The sequence below is a fragment of the Myotis myotis genome, unplaced genomic scaffold (genome assembly GCF_014108235.1).
Source record: "Myotis myotis isolate mMyoMyo1 unplaced genomic scaffold, mMyoMyo1.p scaffold_m19_p_13, whole genome shotgun sequence".
NCBI classification, from domain to species: Eukaryota; Metazoa; Chordata; class Mammalia; order Chiroptera; family Vespertilionidae; genus Myotis; species Myotis myotis.
Genome location: NW_023416317.1, coordinates 131,974 through 154,854, shown reverse-complemented (window position 1 = coordinate 154,854; position 22,881 = coordinate 131,974). Strand labels below are relative to the sequence as shown.

Here is a 22,881-nt window from a genome sequence, read left to right as displayed (position 1 = left end):
TTTACCATCACACCAAAAAAATTAAGCTACCTAGGAATACACTTAACTATAGAGGTAAAAGACCTCTACTCAAAAAACTACAGGACACTGAAAAAAGAGATAGAGGAAGACATAAACAGATGGAAGAACATACCATGTTCATGGATTGGTAGAATCAACAACAATTAAAATGTCCATACTACCCAAAGCAATCTATAAATTCAATGCACTTCCCATTAAAATACCAACGGCATACTTCACAGATCTAGAACGAACTCTCCAAAAATTCATCTGGAATAAAAAAAGACCCCGAATAGCTGCAGCAATCCTGAGAAAGAAAAAAGTAGGTGGGATCTCAATACCAGATATCAAGCTGTATTACAAAGCCACTGTTCTCAGAAATTCCTGGTACTGGCATGAGAACAGACATATAGATCAATCAAATAGAATAGAGAGCCCAGAAATAGTCCCAAACCAATATGCTCAATTAATATTTGACAAAGGAGGCAAGAACATACAATGGAGCCAAGATAGTCTCTTCAATAAATGGTGTTGGGAAAATTGGGCAGATATATGCAAGAAAATGAAACTAGACCTCCAACTTACACCATACACAAAAATAAACTCAAAATGGATAAAGGACTTAAATGTACGACGGGAAACCATAAAAATTCTAGAAAAATCCAAAGGCAATAAAATCTCAGACATATGCTGAAGCAATTTCTTACTGATACAGCTCCTAGGGCACTTGAAACTAAGGAGAAAATGAACAAATGGGACTACATCAAAATAAAAAGCTTCTGCACAGCAAAAGAAACCATCAACAAAACAATAAGAAATCCCACTACGTGGGAAACATATTTGCCAATGTCATATCTGATAAGGGTCTAATCTTCAAAATTTACAGGGAACTCATACAACTTAACAAAGGGAAGATAAACAATCCAATCAAAAAATGGGCAAAGGACCTAAATAGACACCTTTCAAAAGAGGACATTCAGAAAGCCAAGAGACATATGAAAACTTGCTCAAAGTCACTAATCATCTGAGACATGCAAATCAAAACAACAATGAGGTACCATCTCACACCTGTCAGACTGGCTATCATCAACAAATCAGCAAACGACAAGTGCTGGAGAGGATATGGAGAAAAAAGGAACACTCATGCACTGCTGGTGGGAATGCAGACTGGTGTAGCCACTATGGAAAACAGTATGGAGTTTCCTCAAAAAACTAAAAATAGAACTCCCATTTGACCCCACTTCTAGGAATATATCCCAAGAAACCAGAAACACCAATCAGAAAGGATCTATGCCCCCATATGTTCATAGCAGCACAATTCACCATAGCTAAGATCTGGAAACAGCCTAAGTGCCCATCAGTAGATGAATGGGTTAGAAAACTGTGGTACATCTACACGATGGAATACTATGCTGCTGTAAAAAAGAAGGAATTCTTACCATTTGCAACGGCATGGATGGAACTGGAGAGCATTATGCTAAGTGAAATAAGCCAGTCAATGAAAGAAAAATACCACATGATCTCACTCATTCATGGATAATAGAGACCATTATAAACTGATGAACAAAAATAGATACAGAGGCAGAGCTTCCTCAAACAGATTGTCAAACTGCAGCGGGAAGGCTTGGTGGTGGGGGTGTTGGGGGGTAGGATGGAGCTGGGTAAGAGATCAACCGAAGGACTTGTATGCATGCATATAAGCATAACCAATGGACATAAGACCATGGGGTGTAGGGGAGGCCAGGGGATTGTCAAGGGCGGGGCGGGGGGGGGGGCAAAGGACACATATGTAATACCCTTTGTAATACTTTAAGCAATAAAAAAATAAAAATTAAAAATTATAAAAAAAACAGTGAAGTTGCTAAAACTATTTAAAAAAATAAAATTAAATTAAATAAAAAGCCATTACTTATACTCTCTTTCTGATAAATTGCTTGCCTCCATTTCCTTTACTTCTCATTCTGGAGATTCCTCCTGTACTTTCATCTGGGATCTGTCTCTCTGTTTCCCCATGGTTTCTGTTTCTTTGTGGGGTTTTTTCTTGTGTTTGGATAAGACTGTATGCCTCCCAGTCTTGATAAAGTGTCCATCTTGTGGGACCCCCTTGGTATACTTTTGATGCAGTAGTAAATAGAATTGTTTTTAAATTTCACTTTCTGTTAGTTCATTATTAGTATGTGAACATCAAACTGATTTCTGGATTTTTATTTGTATTCTGCTCTTTTTCTAAATTAATTTATCAATTCTAGTAGCTTTAGAGGAAATTTTTAGAACTCTCTCTCTCTGTAATATCATGTCATCTGCAAATAATGACAGTTTTAGTTTTTGCATTTTAATTTGGATGACTTTTATTTCTTTGCCTTTTCTGATTGCTGTGGCTAGGACGTCCAGTGCTAAGTTGAATAAAAGTGGTGAAAGTGGGCATTTTTGTCTTGTTCCTAATATCAAGGAAAATGTTTTTAGATTTTCCCCAGTTAGTATCATGTTACATATTGGTTTGTAATGTATGACCTTTATTATGTCTAGAATGATTACATTTATTTTTACTTTTCTGAGAGTTTTCATCATAAATGGATGCTAGATTTTGTCTAATGCTTTTCCTACATCTATTGATATGTTCACATGAATTTTTATCTTTCATGTTGTTTATGTGGTATATTACTTTAATTGTTTTACATACCTAGAAACATCTTTCCATCCCAGCAATAAATCCCCCTTGATAATGGTGTGTGGTCTTTTTAATGTATTACTGAATTTGGTTTCCTAATATTTTGTTGAGGGTTTTTGCATTTATGGCTATCAGGGATTTTGGCCTATAATTTTCTTTTTTTGTAATGTCTTTGTCTGATTTTGGATTTAGGGCAAAGCTTGCCTCATAAAATAAACTTGGTATCTTTACCTTCTCTTGAATTTTTTAAAAACAGGTTGATAAGGGTAGCTTTAATTCTTTAAAATTTTTGGTAAAAATAAACTGATGCCATCTGGTCCAGGACTTTTGTTTGTTGGGAATTTTGCCTACTGATTCAATTTTGTTAGTAGTTATTGGTCTGTTCAATTTTTCTGTTTTGTTTTTGTTTTTTAAATTCAGTATTTAAAGATTGTACATTTCTAGGAACTTATGCAATTCCTTCACATTGTTCAACCTGTGGGCAAATTATTGTAGTATTTTTTATAATCTTTTGTAGTTCAGTGTTGTCAGTTGTTATTACACCTCTTTCATTTCGATTTTATTTATTTGGGTCATGTTTCTTTTTTTCTTAATAAATCTATTTAAAGGTTTATCAATCTTGTTTATCTTTTCAAAGAGCTAGCTCTTGGTTTCATTGATCTATTGTATTGTGTTTTTAGACTATTGTGTTTATTCCCCATCTTATTTTTTCCTTCTTTCTTCTCACTTTGGGCTTTGTTTGTTCTTTTTGTATTCTCTTTAGGTGTAAGGTTATATTCTTATTTAAGATTTTTTTTTTTTTTTTGGAATAAGCCTGCATTGCTATGAATTTCCCTCTTAGAACTGTTTTTTTCCGGTTTCCATAGATTTTTTCTTATCATTATGATTTCATTTGTCTCAAGGTATCTTTTGATTTCTTCCTTGATGTCATTATTAACCCATTTATTGTTTAGTAACATGATATTTAATCTCCATGTGTTTTCCTGTTTTCTTCTTGTAATTAATTTATAGCTTCATACTATTGTCATTGGAGATGATACTTGATATGATTTCCACCTTCTTAAATTTATTGAGACTTGTTTTGTGGCTTATCATGTAGTCTATTCTTGAAAATGTCCCATGTGTGCTTGACAAGAATGTGTATACTTTCTGTCTGGATAACCTATCCTTTGATATCAATGAGGTGTTAAGTCCCTTACAACTACTGTATTTCTATCTATCTATCTCTATATCTGTCACTATTTGCTTTATAAATTTAGTTGCTCCTTTGTTAGGTATATGAATGTTTATTAGAGTTATAGTCTCTTGTTTAATTTATCCCTTTATCATTATGAAATCTACTTGTTTGTCTCATAGTTTTTTAAAAGTCTATTTTTACTGCTATCATTGCTAGACCAGCTTTTTGTTGTTGTTTTCATTTACATGAAGTATCTTTTTTTATTCATTTGCTTTCTCTTTGTGTTTATGTTTCTATCTGAAATGGTTGTCTTTTAGTCAGCATACTTCTGGTTCATGTTTTCTTATTTATTTAATCTACCCCATGTCTTTGATTGGAGTATTTAATCCATTTATATTTAAAGTGATTATTGATAGGTATATAGTTTTTGCTATTTATTATTCATATTTGTGCTCTTTTTTATTAAAGAAGTCCCTTTACATTTCTTCTAATACTGGTTGATTGGTGATAAACTCCTTTAGCTTTTTCTTTTCTGAGAAGCTCTTTATGTCTTCCTCAATTCTAAATGATAGCCATTCTAGGTAGAGTAATCTTGATTGTAGGTCACTCTGAATATTCATTGCTTTGAATATTTTGTACCAGTGCATTCTGGCCTGGAAAGTTTCTGTTGAGAAATCAGCTAACAATCTTATGGGAGCTCCCTTGTAAGTAACTAAATGCTTTTCTCTTGCTAATTTTAAGATACTCTCTTTGTCTTTATCCTTTAGCATTTTAATTATGATGTGTCATAGTGTTGACCTCTTTTTGTCTATCTTTTTTGGGACTCTCTGCACTTCCTGGACTTATATATTTATTTCTTTCACCAAGTTAGAAAAGTTTTCAGTTATTATTTCTCTCTTTTCTCCTTCTGGTACTCCTATGCTGCAAATGTTGTTACCCTGGATGTTGTCCCAAATATTCCTTAAACTATTCTCATTCTTTAAAATTATTTTTTCTTTTTGTTGTTCCTAGTTGGTGTTTTCATTCTGACTAGTTTTTTTCATGGTTTCCATGTATTTTTAAAATTTATTGCCTCTTTGTTGAAGTTCTCACTGACTTCATCTATTCTTCCCTTAATTTCATTGACAATTTCAAGACATAATGTAGGGGTTACCAAACTTAGGCCTAATCTAGCTTGCTGCCAGTGTTTGTAAGATATGTGAGTTAGGAATTTTTGTTTGTTTGCTTGATTGTTTTTACTCTCTTTCAATTTTTTCTCATTTCCCTGTGGCTATCCAATAATTTTTAAATAGAAATAATATTTTAGGACATGAGAAAATTTTATAAAATTCAAATTTCAGCATTCATAAATAAAGTAGCATTGGGACATAGTGGCAACTATTCATTAATGTATTGTCTGTGGCTGCTTTCATGCTGCAATGGCAGAAATGAGTAGTAGTGACTGATCATATAGTCCACAAAGTCTAAAATATTTACTATCTAGCCCTTTACAGGAAAAGTTTGTTGACCCCCTGACTTAAAGCATGTAGACTTTATTTTAGGGTTTGTTTTTTTTTCTGTTACGATTGAGGAATCTTCCCCAGGTTCATGTGCTGGCTTTGGCAGGAGTGAGGTGGAGGGTGAATCCTGCAATATAATAACACATTTCTCCTATGTGAAAATATACATTTCACTAAGGAGATTGCCAGAGAATTCCAGCTCAAAATTTCCCAGAATTATCTTCTGTGCAGAGAGTTTTGAATGCCCATAGCTAACATCTCATTTCCTATTTTTTCCAGCTGTTGATTTGCAAATGCCAGGTGATTTGCATACATAGGAAATTTGTTTTGTACTTATTGATATTATCATACTTAGATATTCAAACACTGACTCCAGGGGCAAGCTCATTCAGGAGTACAGTGGCATGTAAAGAGGTGTTCAGCAGATATGTGTACGTCAGAGCCATTCTCAGATTTCATTTGTGATCTGTCACCCCTGGTTTGGAACTGATTTGATTCTATAGTTATAATGCATCTTATTTGTTTTCTGGTGGATCAAAAAAAAAGGCTTTTTCTTTCAAGCCTTTCAATCAGCATATCACTAAACCCATCCTGAAATATGAGTAAATATAGGCAGATTACATTATAAAATATGTATTTCCTGACTCTCCACAGTGCTGTGCATCACAGATAAGTAGGGTCAGGGCTTGTCTTTGTGGATTAACAGACCTGGGTTCAGGTCCAAATTTGGTCACTTTCTGGTTATTAGTCATTAACTCTGTGCTATTCCTGTACTGGGCCTTAGTTTCCTCATCTGTGAAATGGAGATAATATTACATGCCTCATAACAGTGTTATGAGATTTCAACAAATCAGGTCTTTAAACTTCCAGTATGCCTCACATATGGTTGTGCTCAATAATTAGAAATTTTTTTGATGATAACAGTTTCACACTTATCTCTTTCCCCACATTGCTTACACTTTCTCACTTACTTTCTTTTCTTACCTTTCTTTCTCTATCTCGCCATACTTCTCTCCTTTCACATTTGTCTTTGAAAATATTTTTCCTGTCTCTGTTCCTTCTCTCTCTCTCTCTATCTCCTCTGTCACACACACACACACACACACACACACACACTCCTTAATCTGGTATATATGTGTTTGTGTAAAAAGGAAGTGCAATCTCCTCCCATCATGATCCAACTAAATTCATCTATCAGATATACATTCTTTCAGTAATCCTTTCAACAATCATCTAAGAAGAACCTATTTTATGCAGGAATAATTCTAGGCTCTAGGGAAGTCAGAACTAACAAGACTGACAAAGCCCTATCCTCATGAAGCATGTATTTTGGGTAGGAGAAGCCAGATAATACTCACATGAACAATAAAAATTTAAAAATTCTATCAGATAGCCGAAACCGGTTTGGCTCAGTGGATAGAGCGTCAGCCTGCGGACTGAGAGGTCCCGGGTTCGATTCCGGTCAAGGGCATGTACCAGGGTTGCGGGCACATTCCCGGTGGGGGATGTGCAAGAGGCAGCTGATCGATGTTTCTCTCTCATCGATGTTTCTAACTCTATCTCTCTCCCTTCCTCTCTGTGAAAAATCAATAAAATATATTTAAAAAAGAAAATTCTATCAGATAGCATGAGGTAACAAAAGGGAACCAGGGCAGGGTGAGGGACCGAGTCACAGGTAAAGAGGAGAGTTGATGAGCTAGGATCCTCAGGGTGGCTTATGTAAGCCTGAGGCATGATCAGATGGAAGCAGCTATGGGGACGTCTGGGGAAAGATACTGCTATGTAGAAGGATTAACCTGGTGAAAGGCAGCAAGGCAGGAATGAGTTGATGCTCCCAAAGGACATGGAAGTAGCCATAGTGAGCAGGATGATGAAACAAGAGGAGAGTGGAGATGAGCATGGAGAGTTCTAGGTCACATGGGACCTTTAGGGCAAGAGAGGAGTTGGACTCTTATTCTAACTGCAGTGAAAAGCCCCTGCATGAAAATTATACGCTCTGATCTATACTTTAAAAATATCACATTGGTAACTTGGTGGAAAGGGTGCAAGAGTGAAAATACAATGGCTCTTTAATGAGACTTATTGAAGCCATCCAGGTGAGAGATGGTGCTGGCATGCATTTGTGTGATAGCAGGAAGATGGGAAGAAGTGGGCATGTTTGGGATATGTTATCAAGACAGAGTTACAGCACTTGCTGATGGAATGGCTGAAGAATGTAAGAGAAAGGGAGGAATCAAGGATGACTCCATAGTTTTGATGTACTCTGTATCTGTCACTGGGGATACAGTAGTGAAAAGGAATTCATCAATGGTCTAAATTGTTCTATGGAAAAAAGGAAGTGTCCTAAATATGGTTTTGGACAGAACCATCTTGTATCACATAATGTTTAGCCTCCTTCTTCGAAAAATTTAATTTCTGCTAAACATGATTAAGTAATAATTCTGATGAACTTTAAAGGGATTGAAGCTTGTTGTAGGGAACCAGACACTCGCCTACTCAAGAGCACACTGACCTTTCACCATTCTTTTCTTCCTTTCATTTCTCTGGCTTTTTCTTTTTTTTTGTATAAAATGTCCTTCCCAACAATAAATCTTTAACTTGAGTTACTAGAGGCCTTTTCCCTTTCAACAATCCTATATAATAAAGAGGTAATATGCAAATTGACCATCATGTCCTTGCACTAGATGGCGGCTCCCACGTGGTAACAAGATGGCCGTGCCCATGTCATCACAAGATGGCCGGCAGGGGAGGGCAGTTGTGGGTGATCATGCCAGCAAGGGAGGGCAGTTAGGGGCGACCAGACCAGCAGGGGAGGGCAGTTGGGGGCGACCAGGCCTGTAGGGGAGAGCAATTAGGAATGACCAGGCCAGCAGAGGAAGGCAGTTAGGGGTGACCAGGCTGGCAGGGGAGGGCAGTTGGGGGCAACTGGGCTGGCAGGGAAGCAGTTAGGCATTGATCAGACTGGCAGGGGAGTGGTTAGGGAGTGGTCAGGCTGACAGGTGGAAGCAGTCAGGGGCAATCAGGCAGGCAGACAGGTGAGCAGTTGAGATCCAGCAGTCCTGGATTGTGAGATGGATGTCTGACTGGCAGTTGGACATCCCCCAAGAAGTCTCAGATTGGAGAGGGTGCAGGGCCTCTAGTATTGTAATAAAACTTTGACACATGGTTATAACTAAATGATCTGAAATTTTTATTTTAGAAAATAATGCTCGTGGACATATTCCATGGTAAAACAAGAGAAATTTTTTGAAACCTTAATAGTAAGAGGGAAGTAACCACCAACTAAAATTTGGTATCTGAATTATTAAAATAAAGTTTATTGTTAATAAATGTTAGTAATAATTGCTAAACTCTGGACTATAAAGGCAAAAATTATGAAGAATTTTCTGTTTTATTATAGTAGATTAAGTATCTACTTGAGTCTTATAAGAGCATGCTTTTAGATTTTAAGAGCTTTAAGGACCCAAGTACATCATCTTTTTTTTTTTTTTAGGTAAAGAAACAGGCCACGAATGGGTTAATGATTGCTTGGGATTGCACAGAATTGAATAAAGATTTGACCCTGGGTCCTCAGAGGCCTTTTCACCATGTATATACAAACTGTGCCTGCATGCTTATAGTAATTTCCTGTTTCATTTCTTAGTAAAAGTTATTTGCATTTTAAATACCATTTTAGTAACTCAAATGAATTTTTTCTTTCTTTCAGTTTCCCTTTCAAGACAATCTCTTTCAATCCATGTATTACCCTCTTCAGTTGAAGTTTTTGGAAACTGTACACACTTTATGTGGACGAATCCCACAAGTGTTTCTGAAGCAAATTGAGAAAACAATGAAAAGGGCTTATGAGAAGCATGTCATCATGCATGTTGGCCCCAACCAGATGCGCTGAGTGTTTCATCTTGTTGCAGTTAATTAGGTATCTCACCGATGAGGAAGAGTCGTCTCTAAGCTGCCTGGGCCATATCTGTGTGAATATCTAATGGTGCTCCCTGACAATTGACTTTTAAAAGCTTTGTAAAATGTTGCTAAATTAGTTGCCCTATAAAGAAAGTAGGCTTTTTTTTTTTTTTTTTTTGTAAAATGCTATTTATCTCTCTTGTTATTTTTTAAAATATGTTATTACTCATTTAACATTGTTTAGGTTGAGCTAGCTGTGAAAAAGGAACTTTTGTTAGACTTTCAATTCCTATATATATATAATTATATATAGTTTTATTGATTTTGGAGAGAGGGAAAGACTGGAACTTCAATAATGAGAGTCATTGATTGGCTGCCACCTGCACATCCTCTACTGGGGATGGAGCCATAACCTGGGCATGTGCCCTAATTGGGAATCAAACCAGTGACCTCTTGGTTCATGGGTCGACGCTCAACCAGTGAGCCTCCCCAGCTGGGCTGAGGTGATATATTTATCCTGGATTCCTGCAACTGTTTCTATGCAATTGGCTCTTCTACAGCTTTGTAATCGAAGTAATACATGCTTGTTGTAAAACAAATTTTAAAAACTTGTAGATAATATAGTTCAGTGAACCAAAATCAAGATTGGATTAGCCATAATCCTACCAGTCAGTGAAAAAGATTGCTATTTTAATGTATTCCTTCCAACTTTTTCACCACAATTTCTATCTTTACTTGCTGGTTATCTTTCCCATTGTATCACATATCTAAAACAGGTAGTCTGAGTAAAAGCTGGCCTGTATATTGAGCATTTTATGTAAGAAACTAAAAGTTGACAAAATGATTATGTTTACAGAGCTATATTTAAAATACATCTGGGAGAAGCATTTAGATTTCAGCTATCTGGGCAGTGTTAAAGAATGAACCATATCTAGGGTTGCTTTTCTAAGAAAACTTACTTAAATTGTGGAAGACTGAATCATAAGAAGTGCCTATGCAACCACAGCTTTTGAGAGAAAATTGACTAATTGTGTTAAACCTGAGGAGTTTGTTTAGCAAAGAGTTAGAATTTTGTGTTTTCCCACAGACAAGAACATTTGATCTGTTACATCATTAGTAGGTGTGGCCTCCTCTTTTCTTTAAATTTTTGGGCAACTTTGAATTTAATCTGCACAACATAAATAATGCAGCTGATTCATTGGTAAGGAAATTTAACTTTCTACCAGCCTTAGAAAGGTCTCTAATATTTTTCCCCTCTATAGGGTTACCCAGCTTTTAGTTAAGGAACCAGATAGACCTTACTGCTTAGCTATAGTATGGCAAGTTCTATAGTCTATTCCCCAAGAAGAACTGACTTAATCTCTAGTTACTCATATAGCTGGTTTCAGCATACAGGTGTTGTGCATAATGCTTTATTTATCTCAGAAAACTTGCATAAATGATCTCCTTGATGTATGCAACAGCCCTGTGAACATAGTAGGCACCTGTATTATCTCTACTGGGCAAATAAGTAAATTTTAACATCCTGTTTTACAAGAAATACTCCGAAACAAAAATATTAACTGCTTTTCATTATATATAAACAACAATCTGAAAGTATAAAATTAAAAATATTATTTTGTTAATATAACATGTTATCTTATATGTGGGGATCCAGTAGAACATCATAGGTTTTATAATTAGCAGAAAAAGTCTTATCCTTAAAAAAATATGAAAATCTCTGCACTGCAAAGAAATATATAACTATTGATCAATATTGGTATGGGGCACCATTATGGTAGTAACAAATTTAAATCCAAATTGTTAGAGTAATAGCTCATATTTTCTCTTTGATCTATTGGATGGCTCATGGTTTATTATTTCTGTTAAGGAAATACCATTATGATGTGAAACTTGTCTCTTTGTTGTTGTATTTTGTTTTCTCATTTTGCCACTAAAGGTGGCATCATTCATTATAGCTAAAGGGTATGGGACAATTTGGGGCTTGTCTTTGGATGGGGAAAATGCATCCTATACATCCACAAATAGGGTTTTAGTGGAAGAGCCCGGATGTGAACTTGGTTTCCTGACTTCCATTCTCATTTTCTTTGTGTTTGTTCAGCATGGCCAGTAAACCCACAATGTCACTCAGATTTGTTGGTGGAGCACAGATCTAAAGAAGTCCCTTTCTTCCTTTGGCAAGTCCCACAAAATAATCTGCTAAAAAGACTCTGAATATAGCAATGCCTTTTCTTTTATGTGAACCAAGTTTACCCAGAACTCTCAGCTATTGGTTCTGGCCTTAACATTCAGAATAGAATTTCTAGCAAAGGTCAGTCATAGAACTCCAAGAACATTCTAGAATGATGCATTATTAAAATGTAAAACCTTAGAATTTGGTTTGGTGTCGTAAATGTTTCCCTCTACGTCCCGCGTGGTTCAGGGTTCAGGATCTGGAAGAGGAGCCGCACACAAATGAAAGAGAAAAGACAAGAAATAATTTGGGAATATTGGGGGGCCAGGAGGGTAAGTCCAACTCAAGAGGAAGGACTTCCCCTGGTGCTCAGGCCGCAGGGACCTTTTATAGTCAGAGGTAAACAAGGCAGTGGTTACCATAGTTACACAGTTCTTGTGAGTTTCACCTGTTTTGACCATAGTTACACTCCCTGCACTTCCCTCAGCCCATTAGCTTCCCAGGTAAGATCTGGAGAGTGTTATAAGGTCAAGCCTAATTATGCTAAGAGGACTGAGCCCTCTAAGCTGGGACTTGTTTGTGACTTTGCCAGCAGATCAGTCCCAGGCTCAACCCTCTATCGGTTCCCCACAGTTTGGTTTTCTGCCTTGGAATCCTTTTGCTAAATGCTGAAATTTTAGCTAGTTTGTAGAGAATTTAGAGAAAATTTGCTCTTCCAATCCCTGCTACCTGAAGTTCTTATTGTCTATAGTTGTGATGTTATCATGAGGCAGTATGTTTTCTGCCTTTGATAATTCCCAGAAAACTACTACGTTGGTGCCTTGAAAATTTGATAATTACAAATTTTAATTCACTGAACTCCTAAACATTCAGTCTGTAGTGTGCCAAAGGGAATGTTGCCTAGCGTGCCACATTGAACGTCTATATGCAAAGGCATGAGACTGGTCTTCTCTCCTCTGCTCATTTCCTTTGAATATATTTTATTGATTTTTTACAGAGAGGAAGGGAGAAGGATAGAGAGTTAGAAACATCAATGAGAGAGAAACATCCATCAGCTACCTCCTGCTACCTCCCACTGGGGATGTGCCTGCAACCAAGGTACATGCCCTTGACTGGGATCGAACCTGGGACCTTTCAGTCCGCAGGCTGACGCTCTATCCACTGAACCAAACTGGTTAGGGCTGCTCATTTCCTTTAAAGTCCTGTTTCGTGTCCCTGACTGGTTTGGCTCAGTGGATAGAGCATCAGCCTGCGGACTCAAGGGTCCCGGGTTCGATTCCAGTCAAAGGTGTGTACCTTGGTTGCAGGCGCATCCCCAGTGGGGGTTATGCAGGAGGCAGCTGATTGATGTTTCTCTCTCATCTATGTTTCTAACTTTCTGTCCCTCTCCCTTCCTCTCTGTAAAAAAATCAATAAAATATATATATTTTTTAAAAAGATAAAGTCCTGTTTAGTGCACATGACTATGGAGTTAAACTGGAGAATGAAAGAACAATTTCTGAGAGCAAAATGTGACAGTATTTTTGTATGCATTGAGATTGAGATGGTCATTAGCTGAGTAACTATAAATGCTGATAATGTTTTTCTTGCTGAGTTTTTTTTCCAATATAAATCTCAGAAATTGTGACTTACTTTGAAAATTCCAATATTTAAAAACTTAACTGGCTAGAAAATCTACTTAAGTTTTCCTTCAACTTCCAAAATGACAGTTTAGCATGTACGGTATAATGCTCCAAGCTTAGTATGTATCTGAGATTTCTATCATATTTCCAACGCTGCCATTGCAAATTGCTGTGACTTTTACTGAATTTATTATTTTTCTTATCTTTATTGTTGAAAGTATTATATATGTCCCTCTTACCCACCATTGACCTCTGAATTTATGATTGAAATGGGCATTTAGACAAACTCATAGCAGTTTGAAAATATTTATCTTATTTCAGTTATGATTTCATAAAACAAACCATAAATACCTTATTCATAGCTACAAAATTTAAGTAAATATATAAATATTGCCTGACACTTATACAAAAAAAAGGTAAATTGGACATATTAGATAAACCAAAATGAACATGATTTCATGGCTGAATTCAGCAATATATGAATTCAGAAAAATGGTTAATTGCATAGGAGTGCAAATCATTATATTCACACTTAATAGAATGGTAGGGAATCTTTTTTGTTTGTCTACTTTTTCATCTTCCTCTTTTTCATTTTGCTTTTCTTGGCATTAGTGGCAGAATGACAGACTTTGAGGATCCCTGTAAAGGCAGGACTAAGTTTAATTATTAGATCAAATCTTTATGATAATAACTTTCTAAAAATTAAAAAGCACAAAATACAGACATAGAGACACACACATGCATACACCACCATCATGCTTTTAAAGGAGCTAGCATTTGTTGTGGTCTGTGAGTTGAATTATAGTGAAACCTATGTCATGGCATTTCACATTGCAGTGCTGGAATTTAAAGCTGATGAGATTACTCTGACAAACATTGATATTTATCCTGGATTATTTTCTCCAGCCTTCAAGATCAAGCACTTGTGTTTGTATCACAAGATGCATGAACACGTAAGGATCAGATGCAGTTGTTGCTTCCTCAGTTTTACATGTTTGTGTTGTTACTGAAAAGTGCACCCATTGTTTGCAGCTCTCAAGGAGATCCTGAATGCTTTTTTTTATGTTGGAAAACTTTTTTAGTAATTTTGTTTGGGAAAATACCATTAAAAAATACTCTAAAGAAAAGGAATTATAGCAAATTAAAAGGAACATAAGTATTATGATTTAATTATTGTCTTGTCTTTTTAAATATCGTCTACAGTTTTACTTTTTTTTTTTTTTTTTTTTTTTTCTTAAAGTATTACAAAGGGTATTACATATGTGTCCATTTTATCCCCCCGCCCTAGACAGTCCCCTAGCCTCCACTACCCCCCAATGTCTTATGTCCACTGGTTATGCTTATATGCATGCATACAAGTCCTTTAGTTGATCTCTTACCCCCCTACCTCCTGCCCCGCAACCCTCCCCAGCCTTCCTGCTGCAGTTTGACAATCTGTTTGAGGCAGCTCTGCCTCTGTATCTATTATTGTTCAAAAGTTTATAATGGTCTCTATTATCCATGAATGAGTGAGATCATGTGGTATTTTTCCTTCATTGACTGGCTTATTTCACTTAGCATAATGCTCTCCAGTTCCATCCATGACGTTGCAAATGGTAAGAGTTCCTTCCTTTTTAGAGCAGCATAGTATTCCATCGTGTAGATGTACCACAGTTTTCTAATCCATTCATCTACTGATGGGCACTTAGGCTGTTTCCAGATCTTAGCTATGGTGAATTGTGCTGCTATGAACATAGGGGTGCATATATCCTTTCTGATTGGTGTTTCTGGTTTCTTGGGATATATTCCTAGAAGTGGGATCACAGGGTCAAATGGGAGTTCCATTTTCAGTTTGACAGTTTTACTTTTTTTAATTAAAAACTTTTTAAAAATGTGTTTGTGTTAATTTGGAAGTGTGTTTCTTTTCTTATATTAAGATTTTAAGTATGAAAATTTGTAATATTAAATAATACTTAAGTTTTTCCAGCTAGTGAAAATAAAATTGGTTTAGCAGTAGCTTAGATACTTGTAAAAATCATTAAAAGTGCTTTACTAATTGCTATAGGAAATTTTCATATATTAATAATCATCCTAAATGTAAATGGACTGAACTCACCAATTAAAAGGTACAGAGTAGCGGGTTGGATGAAAAAACAAAACCCAACTATAGACACATCTCAGTTTTAAGGACAAACATAGACTCAAAGTGAAGAGGTGGAATATAATAGTACATCTAGATAAAAGAGCGTGTACACACCCTTATAACTGACAAAATAATCTATCTATATAAAAGCCTAAGCGACCATTATGACTGGATGGCCGGACAATGGGCTGGTACCTATGACATGCACTGACCATCACGGGGCAGACATTCAATGCAAGAGCTGCCCTCTGGCGGTCAGTGCACTCCCACAGACAACCTCCCGCAGCCAGCCAACCTCCCGCAGTCCCTTCCCCCAGCCGACTGGCCTTGATCATCCCCCAAAGGTACAGAGTAGTGGGTTGGATGGGGACTGGGTGAGACAGCCCTATTGGCCCCAATCGCCAGCCAGGCCAAGGGACCCTACCTGTGCACGAATTCGTGCACTAGGCCTCTAGTTGTAAGATAAAAAAAGGAACAAGGGACAAAGATGGATATTTTATAATGACAAAGGGGACAATACATCAAGAAAATATAACACATTCCCTGGCCAGTTTGGCTCAGTGGATAGAGCGTCCGCTTGTGGACTGAAGGGTCCCAGGTTCGATTCCAGTCAAGGGCATGTACCTGGTTGCGGGCACATCCCTGGTGGGAGGTGTGCAGGAGGCAGCTGATCAAAGTTTCTCTCTCATTGATGTTTCTAACTCTCTATCTCTCTCCCTTCCTCTCTGTAAAAAAATCAATAAAAGCTGAAACCGGTTTGGCTCAGTGGATAGAGCGTCGGCCTGCCGACTGAAGGGTCCCAGGTTCGACTAGGTCAAGGGCATGTACCTGGGTTGTGGGCACATCCCCAGTGGGAGGTGTGCAGGAGGCAGCTGATGGATGTTTCTCTCTCATGGATGTTTCTAACTCTCTATCCCTCTCCCTTCCTCTCTGTAAACAATCAATAAAGTAGAAAGCTCGGTCTGCGGCTGGCCGGGGAGTGCGGGGCTCGCTGGGGCGGCGGGGAGGGGCGGAGCGCAGGAGCGGAGGCGGGTGCAGACGGGTCCCTCACCTCCTCTTCCCTTCCCCACCCCGCCCGCCCTGCCTGCCTCCCTCCCTTCCTCCCGTCGCTCTTTCCCACGCCGGGAACTGGCTCCCGCCTGGCGCCGCCGATGGGGAGCCGTTCCTTCCTGCCCGCGGCGCGCTGGCGCCCTGGCGAGCCCGCGTATGCTGCTGCTAGGGGTGGTGGGAGCAGCCGTGGGATGCGTGGCCGGGAGCGGGGGTGACAGCCTGGGATCCCGGGGGCTTCTCTGCCTTGTCTTCCTCCTCTCTCTGTTCCCCGTGTGGCTGCGGCTGACACTAAAAGACTTGGTAGCCACCAATCAAGTGCAGTTTCAATGGAAAATGAAGGTTGCACGTTTTCAAAAAATTCCTAATGGTGAAAATGAGACAATGATTCCTGTATTGACATCAAAAAAAGCAAGTGAATTACCAGTCAGCGAAGTTGCAAGTATTCTGCAAGCTGATCTTCAGAATGGTCTAAACAAATGTGAAGTAAATCATCGACGAGCCTTCCATGGCTGGAATGAATTTGATATCAGTGAAGATGAGCCACTGTGGAAGAAGTATATTTCTCAGTTTAAAAATCCCCTTATTATGCTGCTTCTGGCTTCTGCAGTCATCAGTGTTTTAATGCATCAGTTTGATGATGCTATCAGTATCACTGTGGCAATACTTATCGTCATTACAGTTGCCTTTGTTCAGGAATATCGTTCAGAAAAGTCTCTTGAAGAACTGAGAAAACTTATGCCACCAGAATGCCATTGTGTGCGTGAAGGAAAATTGGAACATACACTTGCACGAGACTTGGTTCCAGGTGATACAGTTTGCCTTTCTGTTGGGGACAGAGTTCCTGCTGACTTACGCTTGTTTGAGTCTGTGGATCTTTCCATTGATGAGTCCAGCTTGACAGGAGAGACAACGCCTTGCTCTAAGTTGACAGCTCCTCAGCTGGCTGCGACTAATGGAGATCTTGCATCAAGAAGTAACATTGCCTTCATGGGAACACTGGTCAGATGTGGCAAAGCAAAGGGTGTTGTCATTGGAACAGGAGAAAATTCTGAATTTGGAGAAGTTTTCAAAATGATGCAAGCAGAGGAAGCACCGAAAACCCCTCTGCAGAAGAGCATGGACCTCTTAGGAAAGCAACTTTCCTTTTACTCCTTTGGTATAATAGGTATCATCATGTTGGTTGGCTGGTTACTAGGAAAAGATATCCTGGAAATGTTTACTATTAGTGTAAGTTTGGCTGTAGCAGCAATTCCTGAAGGTCTTCCCATTGTGGTCACAGTGACTCTAGCCCTTGGTGTTATGAGAATGGTGAAGAAAAGGGCCATTGTGAAAAAACTGCCTATAGTTGAAACTCTGAGTTGCTGTAATGTCATTTGCTCAGATAAAACTGGAACACTGACGAAGAATGAAATGACTGTTACTCACATTTTTACTTCAGATGGTCTGCATTCTGAGGCTACTGGAGTTGGCTACAATTCATTTGGAGAAGTGATTGTTGATGGTGATGTTGTTCATGGATTCTGTAACCCAGCTGTTAGCAGAATTGTTGAGGCGGGCTGTGTGTGCAACGATGCTGTAATTAGAAATGACACTCTAATGGGGAAGCCAACAGAAGGAGCCTTAATTGCTCTTGCAATGAAGATGGGTCTTGATGGAGTTCAACAGGATTATATCAGAAAAACTGAATATCCTTTTAGCTCTGAGCAAAAGTGGATGGCTATTAAGTGTGTACACAGAACACAGCAGGATGGACCAGAGATTTGTTTTATGAAGGGTGCTTATGAACAGGTGATTAAGTATTGTACTACATACCTTAGCAAAGGACAGACTTTAACACTCACCCAGCAGCAGAGAGATAGGTCCCAACAAGAGAAGGCACGAATGGGCTCAGCAGGGCTCAGAGTTCTTGCTTTAGCTTCTGGTCCTGAACTGGGACAGCTGACATTTCTTGGCCTGGTGGGAATCATTGATCCTCCTAGAACTGGTGTGAAAGAAGCTGTTACAACACTCATCGCCTCAGGAGTATTGATAAAAATGATTACTGGAGACTCACAGGAGACTGCAGTTGCAATCGCTAGTCATTTGGGATTGTGTTCCAAAACTTCCCAGTCAGTCTCAGGAGAAGAAATAGATGCAATGGATGTCCAGCAGCTTTCACAAGTACTACCGAAGGTTGCAGTATTTTACAGAGCTAGTCCAAGGCACAAGATGAAAATTATTAAGTCTCTACAGAAGAATGGGTCGGTTGTAGCCATGACAGGAGATGGAGTAAATGATGCAGTTGCTCTGAAGGCTGCAGATATTGGAATCGCAATGGGTCAGACTGGCACAGATGTTTGCAAAGAGGCAGCTGACATGATCCTGGTGGACAATGATTTCCAAACCATAATGTCTGCAATTGAAGAGGGTAAAGGGATTTATAATAACATTAAAAATTTTGTTAGATTCCAACTGAGCATGAGTATAGCAGCATTGACTTTAATCTCACTGGCTACATTAATGAACTTTTTCCTAATCCTCTCAATGCCATGCAGATTTTGTGGATCAATATTATCATGGATGGACCTCCAGCTCAGAGCCTTGGAGTAGAACCAGTGGATAAAGATGTCATTCGTAAACCTCCACGCAACTGGAAGGACAGCATTTTTACCAAAAACCTGATACTTAAAATACTTGTTTCATCAATAATCATTGTTTGTGGGACTTTATTTGTCTTCTGGCGGGATCTACGAGACAATGTGATAACACCTCGAGAGACAACAATGACCTTCACATGCTTTTTGTTTTTTGACATGTTCAATGCACTAAGTTCTAGATCCCAGACCAAGTCTGTGTTTGAGATTGGACTCTGCAGTAATAAAATGTTTTGCTACGCAGTTCTTGGATCCATCATGGGACAGTTATTAGTTATTTACTTTCCTCCACTTCAGAACGTTTTTCAAACCGAGAGCCTAAGTATACTGGATCTGCTGTTTCTTTTGGGTCTCACCTCGTCAGTGTGCATAGTGTCGGAAATTATAAAGAAAGTTGAGAGGAGCAGGGAAAAGATTCAGAAGCATGTTAGTTCAACATCGTCGTCTTTTCTTGAAGTATGATGCATATTGCATTCTTTTATTTTTGCAAACTAGGAACTGCAGTTTGAGGATCATTTAGAAGGGCAAATTCAAGAGGATAATGAAGATTTGAGAACTTTTTAACTTTTCATTGACTAAAAATAAGCATTAATGCTAAAGACTTGATTGAAGACTTTAACCTGCTGACAGTCTCAAATGAAATTATGTAACTTTGATAACACATTCCTTGATTTAAATTGGCTTTTGAGATTGAGGGGAACTTTATAAAGCATATGGTCATTTATTTAATAAAAAATAAAAAGGCAAAACCTAAACCACTTAAAGAGGTCTAACAATACAAATACACTGTCTATCTTAGATAGATATATTTTTTTTAATTTTTAAATATTGTACTATTTATGGTGGTGGGGAATAAAAACTAAAAAAAAAAAATCAATAAAATATATTTTTTAAAAAAATCACAAAAACTCTTTAAAAAAAATCAATAAAATATATTCTTTTTAAAAAAGGGAATTAATTAGCAGAGATATTTTAATATTGCTATTTGCCCTTTCTCTATAATAGAAGAGTGAGAAATGAAAGGAAATTAGTAAAATGTATATGAAAATAATATATAAATTTATTAATAAATAAACAGTAACAAAAGGATATAATAGCCCTGACCAGTTTGGCTCAGTGGATAGAGCATCGGCCTGAAGACTGAAGAGTCCCAGGTTCGATTCTGGTCAAGGGCATGTACCTTGGTTGTGGGCACATCCCCAGTAGGGGGTGTGCAGGAGGCAGCTGATGGATGTTTCTCTCTCATGGATGTTTCTAACTCTCTATCCCTCTCCCTTCCTCTCTGTAAAAAATCACTAAAATATATATTTTTAAAAAAGGATATAACAACAACAGAGGCATGATATAAAAATGAAAAAAAGCATGATATGAAAACAACAAAAACATGATATGAAAACAAAAACATGATATAAAAACAACAGTGATGCAAACAATGACTGATAAAGTGATTAAACTTATTCCAATATCTCCCTGTACACCACATTGACTGAAAACACTCTCAGAGTGCTTGACTAATTTCCCTGTGATGAAGTATTTGGAACTTTAACTGTAATGTCTCTTCAAACTTGAGAGAAAGCAACATATAACTGACCATGTGCGAAAACGGGTTCAGGTAGGAATATGCCTACTCTGTCTAGAGCAGCGGTTCTCACCTGTGGGTCACGACCCCTTTGGCAGTCGAATGACCCTTTCACAAGGGTCACTTAAGGCCATCCTGCATATCAGATATTTACAATTCATAACAGTAGCAACATTACACTGTGAAGTAGCAATGAAAACAATTTTATGGTTTGGCTCACAACATGAGGAACTGTATTTAAAGGGCCAGAAGATTGAGAACCACTAGTCTAGAGTTTGTCCTTGTGATTTATTAATAGTCATCACAAATGCTGGCATCACAGTAAACCATCATCGAATCAATTTAAATGGCAGGCCAGTGTCAGATGGGGACAAATTAAATCTTGAAATCAGAACAGCCTCTCCCTCTGCAGATCCTGTTAATACTTCAGCTTCAATAATGTTAGGTCGTAATCTTTTGATAATAAATCTGGTACCATTACAAAGACCCCATTTACTATTGAGATTTCTCAATAGCATGATTGCACCCACTTTCAATTTTAATTTATGACATGGCATTACCGAAGGAGTAATATTATTAAGAAATTTGATGGCCAAATTTTCCTTTTCAGCATCATCTGTGGAATCAATGGAATCATCACTCAAATATGTGTGAAAATCTCCATCAAGTATATCCAAAATTTCTTCACTTAATTTTTAACATGATCATTTTTTGGACAAAGAATTGCACATTTAGATATATTTTTAATGTTATCTATAGATATAGTATTTCCAAAGGTAGCTTCAATAATAGGTCCATTACAAATCATTTAACTTTCACGTTCTGCTCCAAGGGCGGGTTCCTGCCTGAAACCTTGCTCTGAGGGCAGGTTCCTGCCTGAAACCTCGCCGCAGCCGCTTACAAGATGACCCCTGCAGGACTGACTTCCTTCTGGTTGGTCATGGTTCTGGCCGTGATGTTATACCCAGGGTTTTTATCCTATTTAATAAAAGAGAAACATGGTAATTAGCGTATGACCGCTACCCTTCCCATTGGCTAATCAGGGCGATATGCAAATTAACTGCCAGCCAAGATGGCGGCCGGCAGCCAGGCAGCTTAAAGTGAACATGAGGCTTGCTTGCTTCAGTGACAGAGGACTCCAATGTTCCCCGACTGCCGCTGCAGGCCTCTGAGCTGCAACTCTAAGCAACTATGTTACAAATATAGAAGCTAAACAAAACCCCAGAAACCTGCTTTAGTCCGTCGGGCTTCAGCCAGCAGGATCGCAACATTGTATCAAATACAGAAGGTAAACAAAGGCCAGAAACCTGCTTTCAGCAGCCGAGGCCTAAGAGCTGGAGCCAAGCCTCAGGGCTAAAGCTGGCCCAAAATAAAAAAAAGAAAAAGAAAAAAAGGAGCGGTTGGGAGCTTCAGTCACCCGCCAGCATGAAAACAGCCCTCAGCCCCTCACCCAGACTGGCCAGGCACCCCAGTGGGGACCCCCACCCTGATCCAGGACACCCCTCAGGGCAAACCAGCCAGCTCCTACCCGTGCACCAGGCCTCTATCCTATATAGTAAAAGGGTAATATGCCTCCCAGCACCGGGATCAGCGTGACAGGCGGCAGCGCCCAAAACCCCTGATCACCCTGCAGCTCTGTGTGTGACGGGGCAGGGCCACAACCTCCCTATCCGCCCTGCTCTGTTCGTGACAGGGGAAGGTGCCCCAACCCCCTGATCAGCCCTGCTCTGTGCCTGATACAGGGGAGCTCCCCAACCCCCTGATCGGCCCTGCTCTGTGTGTGACAGGGTCCGGTGCCCCAACCCCCTGATTGGCCCTGCTCTGTGGGTGATAGAGGGTGGCGCCCCAACCCCCCTCCATGGACCCTGCTCTGTGTGTGATGGGGTAGAGCCATAACCTCTCCATCGGCCCTGCTCTGTGTGTGACAGGGTGCGGTGCCCCAACTCCCCTATTGGCCCTACTCTGTGAGTGACAGGGGGGAGCTCCCCAACCCCCTGATTGGCCCTGCTCTTTGTGTGACAGGGGTGGTGCTGCAACCTGCCCATCGACCCTGCCTTGAGTGTGACAGGGGATGGTGCCCCAACCCCCCAATCGGCCCTACCCTGAGCGTGACTGAGGGTGGCATTGCAACTTTCCGATCCGCTCTGCTCTGTGCATGACAGGGGCGGTGCCCCAACTTCCCAATCAGCCCTGCTCTGAGCCCGACCAGGGGCTGCACCTAGGGATTGGGCCTGCCCTCTGCCACCCAGGAACGGGCCTAAGCCAGCAGGTCATTATCTCCCGAGGGGTCCCAGACTGCGAGAGGTCACAAGCCGGGCTGAGGGAACCCCTCCCTTCCCCCCAAGTGCACAAATTTTTGTGCACTGGGCCTCTAGTATATTATAAAATACTATAAACCACCAAATTAAATAACCTAGAAGAAATTGACAAGTTCTTAGAAATATGTTACTTTGGGAGAAAC

The 22,881-nt window shown here is 39.1% G+C and overlaps 2 protein-coding genes across 2 annotated transcripts in view; both read left to right on the top strand.

The window, feature by feature from the left end:
• GXYLT2 (glucoside xylosyltransferase 2) overlaps positions 1-11,615 on the top strand; it is a 143,159-nt gene extending 131,544 nt beyond the window's left edge. Inside the window, exon 8 of the mRNA XM_036333790.1 lies at positions 9,051-11,615. Within this exon, the coding sequence (XP_036189683.1) occupies positions 9,051-9,233 (183 nt within the window). The 3' untranslated portion in view covers positions 9,234-11,615. The remainder of the gene's footprint in view (positions 1-9,050) is intronic.
• Positions 11,616-16,349: 4,734 nt separating this feature from the next.
• Positions 16,350-19,583, top strand: LOC118667885 (calcium-transporting ATPase type 2C member 1-like). The gene is given in 2 exon segments (XM_036331549.1): positions 16,350-18,713; positions 18,716-19,583. Coding segments are annotated over 2 exon segments (2,937 nt in total). The 5' UTR covers positions 16,350-16,364; the 3' UTR covers positions 19,304-19,583.
• Positions 19,584-22,881: the final 3,298 nt, after the last annotated feature.